General features: G+C 47.1%; 1 protein-coding gene across 1 annotated transcript in view; it reads right to left on the minus strand.

Annotated features, from left to right (window-relative positions):
- Positions 1 to 12,935, minus strand: part of LOC135050314 (nectin-1-like) — a 186,817-nt gene that overhangs the window by 36,438 nt on the left and 137,444 nt on the right. Inside the window, exon 6 of the mRNA XM_063956721.1 lies at positions 4,020 to 4,125. Within this exon, the coding sequence (XP_063812791.1) occupies positions 4,020 to 4,125 (106 nt within the window). The remainder of the gene's footprint in view (positions 1 to 4,019; positions 4,126 to 12,935) is intronic.

Genomic DNA, 12,935 nt, shown 5'->3' on the forward strand with positions numbered 1-12,935 from the left:
GATGTCTTCTGCCGCCGATTTTCCGGACCTCTTCTTGCTTCTGGCTCTGTAAGGAGGACGGTGGCGCGGCTCCGGGACCGAACACCAAGGACTGGGCCTGCGGTCGATCCCTCTGGAGCTAATGGTGTCCAGTAGCCTAAGAAGCCCAAGCTGGCTGCAAGCAGGCAGGTTCGCTTCTTCTCCCCTTAGTCCCTCGCTGCAGTGAGCCTGTTGCCAGCAGGTCTCACTGAACATAAAAAACCTAATTTCTATACTTTCTCTCTAAAGGCTCAGGAGAGCCCCTAGTGTGCATCCAACCTCGGCCGGGCACAAAATCTAACTAAGGCTTGGAGGAGGGTCATAGTGGGAGGAGCCAGTGCACACCAGGTAGTCATAAATCTTTCTAGAGTGCCCAGCCTCCTTCGGAGCCCGCTATTCCCCATGGTCCTTACGGAGTTCCCAGCATCCACTAGGACGTCAGAGAAAAGTTATATTTTAACCTCATCGGCCCACAGATCTTTATTCCAAAATGCATCAGACTTGTCTATATTTTCATTTGCAAACTTCAAACGCTGATTTTTGTGGTGAGGACGTAGAAGAGGTTTTCTTCTGATGACTCTTCCATGAAGACCATATTTGTACAAGTATCTCTTTATAGTGGAATAGTGTACCACAACTCCAGTGTCTGCCAGATATTCCTGGAGGGATCGTGCAGTCAAACGTGGATTTTTATTTGCTTTTCTCACAATCCTGCAAGCTGTTCTGTCTGATATTTTTCTTGGTCTTCCAGATCTTGCTTTAACTTCCACTGTTCCTGATAACTGCCATTTCTTAATTACATTCCAAACAGATAACGCTTTGCTATCTACTTATAGCCTTCTCCTGCTTTGTGAGCGTCAACTATTCTGTTTCAGTGTTCTACACAACTGGTTAGAGGAACCCATGGTGCTGATTGTTGGAGCAAGGTCAGATGAGTCTGGGCTTTTAAAACCTTTGAGATTGACATCACCTGTTCTTTCCAGACGAAGATTGAGAACAATCCATGACACTGCCAGGTCTCAGCTGTCCAAAGAGGGCAGCACAAGGTATTAACTCTGCAGGGTGCCCAAACTTTTGCAGATGCCATTTTTTTGTTTTCTGTTATTTTGATAGTGTAAATGATGGAAATAAAATCAAACTTTTTTGACATGTAATAAAAATGTCTAATCTGTAATTTGATACCTCTTGGAGATTTTTCCATCTTTTCTTGGCTTCTTTTTGCACATTAAAATGAATTTTTGCCTGGAGTGCCCAAACTTTCGATCACCACTGTACTGTCACAGTCCTGTACCCTTCACCATTGCTAGAATTTGTCATTCATCTTACCCAAGATGCAACAAAAGCGTTCACCCACTCTCTGGTCATGTCCAGCTGCAGACTCTGACCTGGCATCGCCGTCACCCATCTGTCCCCAGTGCCGCTCTTTCACTCTCCATCCCGACGCACGCACAGTCTGGCAATACTTTCTACAACGCATGTGCAGTTTGCAAATATCTTGGGCACAGAGTCGCAGTATTGATTCAACTGGACTGCATGCGCGGTGCGACTTAGATACATGAGCGGTGGGAAAAAAACTGCGTCCGACATCGGCAGTGTTTGCAGCTCAGAATCGGGCCCTGAGACATACTAGTGCCCCTCGTCTCAAGGGATGGCCATTGAAGGGCTAACCACTATCGATAACAATACGGGAACCAGCGCAGGCTGTAAAAGTTGAAACAATCTGGACGGTTTGTTATAATATAAAATAAACTATTTATCCATATACATTCAAAAGAGTATATAAAAGGGAATACATGTGAATAAAACTATTAGAATATGGACAGTGCCACCAATTGATTAAGATTGATACTGCCAACAAATTGGAAAGATCGAATCTCAGCCGATCCACCAAATAGGCTCCTATAGATAAATCCCCATAGGCTAGGACCTCCTCCAAATGATAATAGTCAGCAGAAAAGCAACAGATATTACCAGAACGGTTAGAGCAATCCCTGGATGTGCCGTCAGCCTTACGAATTGTCCATTTATGGCCAAAGGGGAGTCCAAATGAATGGTGGTTGAGCTGCTGATCCAGGTGGTGGAGTATGGAGTCCAAATGATGCCAAAGATGGATATCGGGAATCCAAGATCGCTGGTGTGGTGTCGGCTCACAGATTCAGGCTCTACGCGTTTCGCTGGCTACAGGACTTCCAGCTTCATCAGGAGCATATATTGGAGTGTGTGTCAGAAACCCCTTATATACCCTTTATAATTTATGTTATTAGTGGCACCTGCACTAATAGGTAAATTGCTTAACACAAACCGTCCAAAAACAATAAAAACATATATGTATAGAGATATTACATCGTCCCAGAATTCATAGCATAAATGAAGTATAAAATCGAGTATTAGAAAAGGAGATTTTAATATTTAAAAGTTGTAGTATTATTGTTATAAACTGATCACATGACCGTATCCGATCATGTGATCAGGGTAGCTTTGAATCTATTGGTTTTCCCTAGCAAATATGGAGAACGCTGTGTAGTATGGGCAAACTCTAGTCCGGATATTGTGGTCACGTGACCCCACCCACATGACCGCACCCATGTTGGTGGGGTCCCTGGTAACTCCGTGAATTACTAAGGATCCCAATGTATAGTAGTGATGATGCGGCTGGCATTTCCACATCTGTAGCGCGTCACGTGACCTGTGTCACGTGACCCGGTAGTGAGGGGCGGGTAAAGCATATTTGTCATAGCAACCGGAATACATTATAACCGGAATAAATACATTACTAATATTTGTGAAATCTCACAGACATTATTTCCATAAGAACATGAAGAGAGTTTTTATTACAAACAAAGGTTCTCAGATTTAAGTAAGAGCGTGTTATCACATAATGCAACATATTCACATGTTAGTTCTAACACCCAGTACATACATTGAATGCGCTGTGTATATGGAAAAGACACATATAATCAAATGAGCAAAAGGTATGCATGTATAAACAAAAAATATGCATAATGGAACTATAAATATCATGAATCTTGGGTTTCTGTAAGTAAACTTGATTATAATAATACTTATGATGCGTGGTCCGGAATAAAAAAAAAATGGTGATAACCACTATCAATGGTGCCCTCTGTACATAGTGATGAGATGAAACCATCAATGATACCCATCCTGGCTGTGGACTAAGGCTGACCAGTTATAGAAGACAATGTAGCGCGATGGGGGGGCTGGGGCTTAGTTACAGTAGCCTCAGTGTTGGGGTAAAAAACAAAGAACATTGCTGTCTCTCTGCCATCGATGTTGGATCTCTGCCATCGATGGCAAAATGCTCATTGGTGGCAAATCATCTATAGTTGACAGCCATCGATGGTTGATGGCCATCCCTACCTCACCCCTTTTTCTACTATATTGTAGGCTCTCTGTGAACTAGGTCCCTTGCTTACAGTATAGCACAGTATATGTTTTTCACGTCTGCATTTATTTTGTCTAATGGGCCCTACTCATTAGACGATGCGCCGCCGAGGTGCCCGACGGCCGATACGGCCGACGAGCGACCCGGCGGCGGGGGGGGGCAGTGACGGGGGGAGTGAAGTTTCTTCACTCCCCCCGTCACGCGGCTGCATTGAAGTGCAGGCAAATATGGACGAGATCGTCCATATTGGCCTGCATGCACAGCCGACGGGAGATCAGCGATGAACGAGCGCAGGGACGCGCATCGTTCATCGCTGGAGTCTCCACACTGAACGAGATCGTTCATATCTTTCATAAAATCGGCCAGTGTGTAGGGCCTATAACTCGTATATAATGTCCCTGTGTATATACGCTCTGTTTTGCTTACTGGCCGGTGCTGCTTGCATCCAGAATATTGTTATTGTAGCGTTTACCTCAAGGACCCCTTTAAGAGAAAAGCACGGTAACAAACACTAGGTTCAGTCACACTCATTTCAAAACTGGATCCAAATGAAGTGAATTGGAGATATTCTACAACATATTACTGCTGTTCACCATACCTGGCGTGTTTCCGATACAATAGCCAAATCCCGACAACAATACTCAGTATGATGAAAAATAAGAAGAAAAAAGGAAGAAGAAGTAACTCACGGCAACGACGAGACTCTAAAAAGGGAACAAAGAACAAAAGGGAAAGATTATTCCGTGTATTGATGGAGAAACAAAGGGCTAGATGCATCATCGCTTGGAAAGTGATAAAATGGAGAGTGAAAAAGTACCAACCAATCAGCTCCTAACTGCCATGTTACAGGCTGTGTTTCAAAAATGGTAGTAAGCAGCTGATTGGCTGGTACTTTTTCACTCTGCATTTTGTCACTTTCCAAACAATGATGCATCTAGCCCATAATCTCACAAGGTCACTAAAGCTAAAATATCAAGTATTTAAACATTTGTGTGTATGGCAGATCACAGCCAACAGGCATTAAACAGAATAAAGCATATTATAGCCATATAAGCCTACAAAGGGGTGGCACTCAATATACCGGCTCTCGGGATCTCTGCGCTCAGCATACCGGCGCCGGGATCGGGTAGCAGTTGATTTAACAAACACAATACCAATGGTCATAATCCCAACAGCCATTGATCGACAGTCACAATACCGACACGGTCAAAACATCAACATTCAATGTGCCAACATGTTCAAAATGCTGACATACAGTAGTCAGAATACCAACATTTGAAATGCCGGCATACGTTTTTAAGGAATATTTGCCCCAAAACAGACTTGTTCATACTTTACCATCCCAGTGGCCCTGGAGGGGGAATACAATAGTGTGCCGAGGGTAGCGAGCCATGCGAGGGGACGCGGAACACTTACACGGTGTCCATGTCGACCTTGACACGACCCCCCCCCCCCAGAAAAACTCATGTCGGTATTATGACATGTCGGCATAACGAATGTCTGTATTATGACAGTGTCGGTATTTTGACTGTAGGTCAATGGCTGTCAGGATTATGATGTCAGTATTGCGTCCGTCGGTAAATCATACCGAACCCTGTACAGCCACCCGGGGCGTCCAGGCAACTGTACAGCTTCAACTTCTGCACCCCTCATGTGACACATGGGTTCGGGGAAGGAAGGAGGGTTCTGATTGGAAGTGAAGCTTGGCTGGCACAGTACATCCAGACCACATTTACCTCACGGTATCACTTCATATGTCACACAGAAACAGCTGGCTCTTTACACAGCCTCGCCATGGAACAATATCATTATACAATGCAGGGTTACGAGGTGTGGCTTTTAGATAACGAGACTGTACTTGTAAAAAATAAGCCATACTGCGGGAGATAAAAGGGAGTGGTGGAACACTGACCTACGTTTATCCCATAACGGCTTTGTAAGTTTCCACCTTTCTCGCACAGATAGTTTGCTGTAGCACAACATTCGACTGGAATGCAGGGACACAGTCCGGGGAAGTCGATGCTCAGCACGCAGGGAAGACAGCAGCGCAGCACAGGACTAATGACTAAGCGCACCTCCTATTATACACTGCAGAGGGCGCTAGGCAGTAGACACATACAGAGCGTGGTCCTAAGGCCTGAAGTCCGGCGTTATGCAACAATGCTATCAGTTCAGCACAGTGCAAGTGTTTTTATAGAGAAACTGTATTTCGCTTATTCGAGCCCCTTATATTACAGTCACCAGTGTTATATGTAGTGCATGTTTTGATGAATTGCAAGTATCGATGTTAGTGCTTTTGTGCACAGTTCGTACATTACCACCTAATGCTCAAATAAAATAAGCATTATCTAATTACGTCCATGTTGGCTGTGGAAATCAATTTGGTTGTACCTTTAGCGACGCAAACCTTATTTTTCCACTTTATTTGCATTGAGGAAGTTATCAGGTTCCTGTTCCCAGCAGCTGGGGACAACAGACATACAGGTACCTGGCACCAAAGGGAATTCTTTTCAAATGTAACATGCTGCCAACTGCTTCTCCTCCTGCAGAGCCGTCACTAGACATTTATGTGCCGGAAAGAGAATTGGTGCCTCTCACCGCCCTTTCCCCATACTTAAAATAGGGATATAGGGGGTAATTCTGAGTTGATCGCAACAGGAACTTTGTTAGCAGTTGGGCAAAACCATGGGGGTCATTCCGAGTTGTTCGCTCGCCAGCTGCTTTTAGCAGCTTTGCACACGCTAAGCCGCCGCCTACTGGGAGTGAATCTTAGCTTATCAAAATTGCGAACGAAAGATTAGCAGAATTGCGAATAGACACTTCTTAGCAGTTTCTGAGTAGCCCCACACTTACTCGGCATCTGCGATCAGTTCAGTCAGTATCGTTCCTGGTTTGACGTCACAAACACACCCAGCGTTCGCCCAGACACTCCTCCGTTTCTCCAGCCACTCCCGCGTTTTTCCCAGAAACGGTAGCGTTTTTTCACACACACCCATAAAACGGCCAGTTTCCGCCCAGAAACACCCACTTCCTGTCAATCACATTACGATCACCAGAACGAAGAAAAAACCTTGTAATGCCGTGAGTAAAATTCCTAACTGCATAGCAAATTTACTTGGCGCAGTCGCACTGCGGACATTGCGCATGCGCATTAGCGACTAATCGCTCCGTTGCGAGAAAAAAATAACGAGCGAACAACTCGGAATGACCCCCATAGTGCGCCAAAATCGCACGTAAAAAAAATAAGAATTTACTCACCGGTAATTCTATTTCTCGTAGTCCGTAGTGGATGCTGGGAACTCCGTAAGGACCATGGGGAATAGCGGGCTCCGAAGGAGGCTGGGCACTCTAGAAAGATCTTAGACTACCTGGTGTGCACTGGCTCCTCCCACTATGACCCTCCTCCAAGCCTCAGTTAGGTACTGTGCCCGGACGAGCGTACACAATAAGGAAGGATTTTGAATCCCGGGTAAGACTCATACCAGCCACACCAATCACACCGTACAACTCGTGATATGAAACACAGTTAACAGTATGAAACAATAGAGCCTCTCAACAGATGGCTCAACAATAACCCGATTTAGTTAACCATAACTATGTACAAGTATTGCAGATAAACCGCACTTGGGATGGGCGCCCAGCATCCACTACGGACTACGAGAAATAGAATTACCGGTGAGTAAATTCTTATTTTCTCTAACGTCCTAGTGGATGCTGGGAACTCCGTAAGGACCATGGGGATTATACCAAAGCTCCCAAACGGGCGGGAGAGTGCGGATGACTCTGCAGCACTGAATGAGAGAACTCCAGGTCCTCCTCAGCCAGGGTATCAAATTTGTAGAATTTTGCAAACGTGTTTGCCCCTGACCAAGTAGCTGCTCGGCAAAGTTGTAAAGCCGAGACCTCTCGGGCAGCCGCCCAAGATGAGCCCACCTTCCTTGTGGAATGGGCATTGACAGATTTTGGCTGTGGCAGGCCTGCCACAGTATGTGCAAGCTGAATTGTACTACAAATCCAACGAGCAATAGTCTGCTTAGAAGCAGGAGCACCCAGCTTGTTAGGTGCATATAGGATAAACAGCGAGTCAGATTTTCTGACTCTAGCCGTTCTGGAAACATATTTTCAGTGCCCTGACAACGTCTAGCAACTTGGAGTCCTCCAAGTCCCTAGTAGCCTAGGCACCACAATAGGCTGGTTCAGGTGAAACGCTGACACCACCTTTGGGAGAAACTGGGGACGAGTCCTCAATTCTGCCCTATCCATATGGAAAATCAAATAAGGGCTTTTACAAGACAAAGCCGCCAACTTTGATACTCGCCTGGCAGAAGCCAAGGCCAATAACATAACCACCTTCCACGTGAGATATTTCAGATCCACGGTTTTTAGTGGTTCAAACCAATGTGATTTTAAGAAACTCAACACCACGTTGAGATCCCAAGGTGCCACAGGAGGCACAAACGGGGGCTGACTCTGCAGCACTCCTTTTATAAATGTCTGAACTTCAGGTACTGAAGCTAGTTCTTTTTGAAAGAAAATCGACAGAGCCGAGATCTGTACCTTAATGGAACCCAATTTAAGGCCCATAGTCACTCCTGCTTGCAGGAAATGCAGAAATCGACCTAGTTGAAATTCCTCTGTTGGGGCCCTTTCGGCCTCACACCATGCAACATATTTTCGCCATATGCGGTGATAATGAGTTGCTGTAACCTCTTTCCTGGCTTTAGTAAGCGTAGGAATGACTTCCTCCGGAATGCCCTTTTCCTTCAGGATCCGGCGTTCAACCGCCATGCCGACAAACGCAGCTGCGGTAAGTCTTGGAACAGACAGGGCCCCTGCTGCCGCAGGTCCTGTCTGAGTGGCAGAGGCCATGGGTCCTCTGATATAAATTCTTGAAGTTCTGGGTACCAAGCTCTTCTTGGCCATCCACGAGTATCGTTCTTACTCCTCGCCTTCTTATTATTCTCAGTACCTTTGGTATGAGAGGCAGAGGGGAGAACACATAAACCGACTGGTACACCCACGGTGTTACCAGAGCGTCCATAGCTATCGCCTGAGGGTCCCTTGACCTGGTGCAATATCTTTTATAGCTTTTTGTTGAGGCGGGACGCCATCATGTCCACCTGTGGCCTTTCCCAATGGTGTACAATCCTATTGGAAGACTTCTGGAGGAAGTCCCCATTCTCCCGGGTGGAGGTCGTGTCTGTTGAGAAGATCTGCTTCCCAGTTGTCCACTCCGGGAATGAACACTGCTGACAGTGCTAACACATGATTTTCCGCCTATCGGAGAATCCTTGTGGCTTCTGCCATCGCCATCCTGCTTCTTGTGCTGCCCTGTTGGTTTACATGGGCGACTGCCGTGATGTTGTCTGATTGGATCAGTACCGGCTGGTTTTGAAGCAGAGGCCTTGCCGGCCTCAGGGCATTGTAAATGGCCCTCAGGTCCAGAATATTTATGTGTAGGGAAATAACCTGACTTGACCAAAGTCCCTGGAAATTTCTTCCCTGTGTGACTGCCTCCCAGCCTCAAAGGCTGGAATCCATGGTCACTAGGACCTAGTCCTGTATGCCGAACCTGCGGCCCTCTTGAAGATGGGCACTCTGCAGCCACCACAGTAGAGATACCCTGGTCCTTGGAGACAGGGTTATCAGCCTATGCATCGGAAGATGCGATCCGGACCACTTGTCCAACAGGTCCCTCTGAAAAGTTCTTGTATGGAACCTGCCTAATGGGATTGCTTCGTAGGAAGCTACCATTTTTCCCAGGACTCGCGTGCAATGATGCACCGCTGCCTATTTTGGCTTCAGGAGGTCTCTGACTAGAGATGACAACTCCTTGGCTTTCTCCTCCGGGAGAAACACTATTTCTGGTTTATGTCCAGAACCATCCCCAGGAACAGTAGACGTGTCATAGGAACCAGCTGTGACTTTGGACTGTTTAGAATCCAACCATGCTGTTGTAGCACTTTCCAAAATAGTGCTACCCCGACTACCAACTGCTCCTTGGACTTCGCCCTTATAACGAGATTGTCCAAGTACGGGATAATTACAACTCCCTTTTTTTGAAGGAGTATCAACATTTCGGCCATTACCTTGATAAAACACCCTCGGTGCCATGTACAGTCCAAACGGCAGTGTCTGGACTTGGTAATGGTAATCCTGTACCACAAATCTGAGGTACTCCTGGCGAGGATGGTAAATGGGGACATGCAGGTAAGCATCCTTGATGTCCCAGGATACCATGTAATCCCCCTCGTCCAGGCTTGGAATAACCGCCCTGAGTGATTCCATCTTGAACTTGAATTTTTGTGTTCAAGGATTTTAAATATAAAATGGGTCACACCGAACCATGCGGTTTCGGTACCCCAACCCGTGTGGAATAGTAACCCCGTCCTTGTTGAAGTAGGGGCACCTTGAGTATTACCTGCTGGGAATACCGCTTATTAATTGCCTCTAGCACAGCCTCCCTGCCTGAGGGAGTTGTCAGCAAGGCATATTTTAGGAAACGGCTGGGGGGAGACATCTCTAATTCCAGCTTGTACCCCTGAAATACTACTTGAAAGAAACAGGGATCCACCTGTGAGCGAGCCCACTAATTGCTGAAATTTTTTGAGACGGCCCCCCACCGTACCTGGCTACACCTGTGGAGCACCCGCGTCATGGTGTGGCCTCACAGGAGGCGGGGGAAGAATCTTGATTCTGGGAACAGGCTGACTGGTGCAGCTTTTTTCCCTCTACCCTTGTCTCTGTACAGAAAGGAAGCGCCATTTGACCCGCTTGCTTTTCTGAAGCCGAAAGGACTGTACCTTTGTCTGTGAGGAAACCTGAGGTAAAATTATTTCTTCCCAGCAGTTGCTGTGGATACGAGGTCCCAGAGACCATCCCCAAATAATTCCTCACCCTTATAAGGCTCTCTATGCGCTTTTTAAGTCAGCATCACCTGTCCAGTGACAGGTCTCTAATACCCTCCTGACAGAATGGACATTACATTTATTTTGGATGCCAGCCGGCAAAATATCCCTCTGTGCATCCCCCATATATAAGACGACGTCTTTAATATGTTTTTATGTTTGCCAACTAGTATCCCTGTTTGACAGGGTCACCGACCACGCTGCAGCAGCACTATCTGCAGGTCTCAGTCTAGTACCTGAGTGTGTAAATACAGACTTCAGGATAGCCTCCTGTTTTTTATCAACAGGTACCTATTAAAGTGGCCGTATCCTAAGACGGCAGTGCCACCTTTTTTGACAAACGTGTGAGCGCCTTATCCACCCTAGGGGATATCTCCCAGCGTAACTTATCCACCTGGCGGGAAAGGGTACGCCATCAGTAACTTTTTATAAATTACCAGTTTCTTAACGGGGGAACCCACGCTTTCACACACTTCATTTATTCATCTGATGGGGGAAACAAAACACTGCCTGTTTTTTCTCCCCAAACCTAAAACCCATTTTTAGAGGTGCTTGGGTTAAAGTCAGAAATGTATAACACATTTTTTATTGCCGGGATCACGTCACGGATGTTCCTAGTGGATTGTGTATATGTCTCCACCTTGTCGACACTGGAGTCAGACTCCGTGTCGCCATCTGTGTCTGCCATCTGAGAGAGCGGGCGTTTTTGAGCCCCTGATGGCCTTTGAGACGCCTGGGCAGGCGCGGGCTGCGAAGCCGGCTGTCCCACAGCTGTTACGTCATCCACCCTTTTATGCAAGGAGTTGACACTGTCGGTTAATACCTTTCACCTATCCATCCACTCTGGTGTCGGCCCCACAGGGGGCGACATCACATATATCGGCCTCTGTTCTGTCACCATATAAGCCTCCTCATTCAACATGTCGACACAGCCGTACCGACACACCGCAGACACACAGGGAATGCTCTAAACGAGGACAGGACCCACAAAAGCCCTTTGGGGGGACAGAGTAAGAGTATGCCAGCACACACCAGAGCGCTATATATATACAGGGACTAACTGAGTTATGTCCCTAATAGCTTTTATATAATATACTGTATACAGTGCCAAATTTAATGCCCCCCCCTCTCTTTTCCCTCTTACTGTGCAGGGAAGAGCCAGGGAGCTTCCCTCCAGCCGAGCTGTGAGAGAAAAATGGCGCCAGTGTGCTGAGGAGATAGGCTCCGCCCCTTTTTCGCGGCCTATTCTCCCGTTTTTTATGGAATTCTGGCAGGGGTATTTACCTCATATATAGCCCCTGGGGCCATATATTGAGGTATTTTAGCCAGCCAAGGTGTTTTTATTGCTGCCTCAGGGCGCCCCCCCCAGCGCCCTGCACCCTCAGTGACCGGAGTGTGAAGTGTGTGAGAGGAGCAATGGCGCACAGCTGCAGTGCTGTGCGCTACCTTGGTGAAGACAGAGTCTTCATGCCGCCGATTTTCCGGACCATCTTCTTGCTTCTGGCTCTGTAAGGGGGACGGCGGCGCGGCTCCGGGACCGAACATCAAGGCTGGGCCTGCGGTCGATCCCTCTGGAGCTAATGGTGTCCAGTAGCCTAAGAAGCCCAATCCGGCTGCAAGCAGGCGAGTTCGCTTCTTCTCCCCTTAGTCCCTCGCTGCAGTGAGCCTGTTGCCAGCAGGTCTCACTGAAAATAACAAATTCTAAGACTATAACTTTCTAAGAGCTCAGGAGAGCCCCTAGTGTGCATCCAACCTCGGCCGGGCACGAAATCTAACTGAGGCTTGGAGGAGGGTCATAGTGGGAGGAGCCAGTGCACACCAGGTAGTCTAAGATCTTTCTAGAGTGCCCAGCCTCCTTCGGAGCCCGCTATTCCCCATGGTCCTTACGGAGTTCCCAGCATCCACTAGGACGTTAGAGAAATAAGATTTTACTTACCGGTAAATCTATTTCTCGTAGTCCGTAGAGGATGCTGGGACTCCGTAAGGACCATGGGGAATAGACGGGCTTCGCAGGAGATAGGGCACTTTAAGAATGCATTGGATTCTGGGTGTGCACTGGCTCCTCCCTCTATGCCCCTCCTCCAGACCTCAGTTAGGGAAACTGTGCCCAGAGGAGATGGACAGTACGAGGAAGGATTTTTGTAAATCTAAGGGCGAGATCCCTACCAGCCACACCAATCACACCATATAACTTGTGATAAACTACCCAGTTAACAGTATGAACAACAACAACATAGCCTCGGTTCAACCGACAAACTATAACATAACCCTTAAGTAAGCAATAACTATATACAAGTCTTGCAGAAGAAGTCCGCACTTGGGACGGGCGCCCAGCATCCTCTACGGACTACGAGAAATAGATTTACCGGTAAGTAAAATCTTATTTTCTCTAACGTCCTTGAGGATGCTGGGACTCCGTAAGGACCATGGGGATTATACCAAAGCTCCCAAACGGGCTGGAGAGTGCGGATGACTCTGCAGCACCGATTGAGCAAACAGGAGGTCCTCCTCAGCCAGGGTATCAAACTTATAGAACTTTGCAAAGGTGTTAGACCCCGACCAAGTAGCTGCTCGGCACAACTGTAACGCAGAGACCCCTCGGGCAG

The sequence above is a fragment of the Pseudophryne corroboree genome, chromosome 2 (assembly GCF_028390025.1).
Source record: "Pseudophryne corroboree isolate aPseCor3 chromosome 2, aPseCor3.hap2, whole genome shotgun sequence".
In the NCBI taxonomy this organism is placed as follows: domain Eukaryota; kingdom Metazoa; phylum Chordata; class Amphibia; order Anura; family Myobatrachidae; genus Pseudophryne; species Pseudophryne corroboree.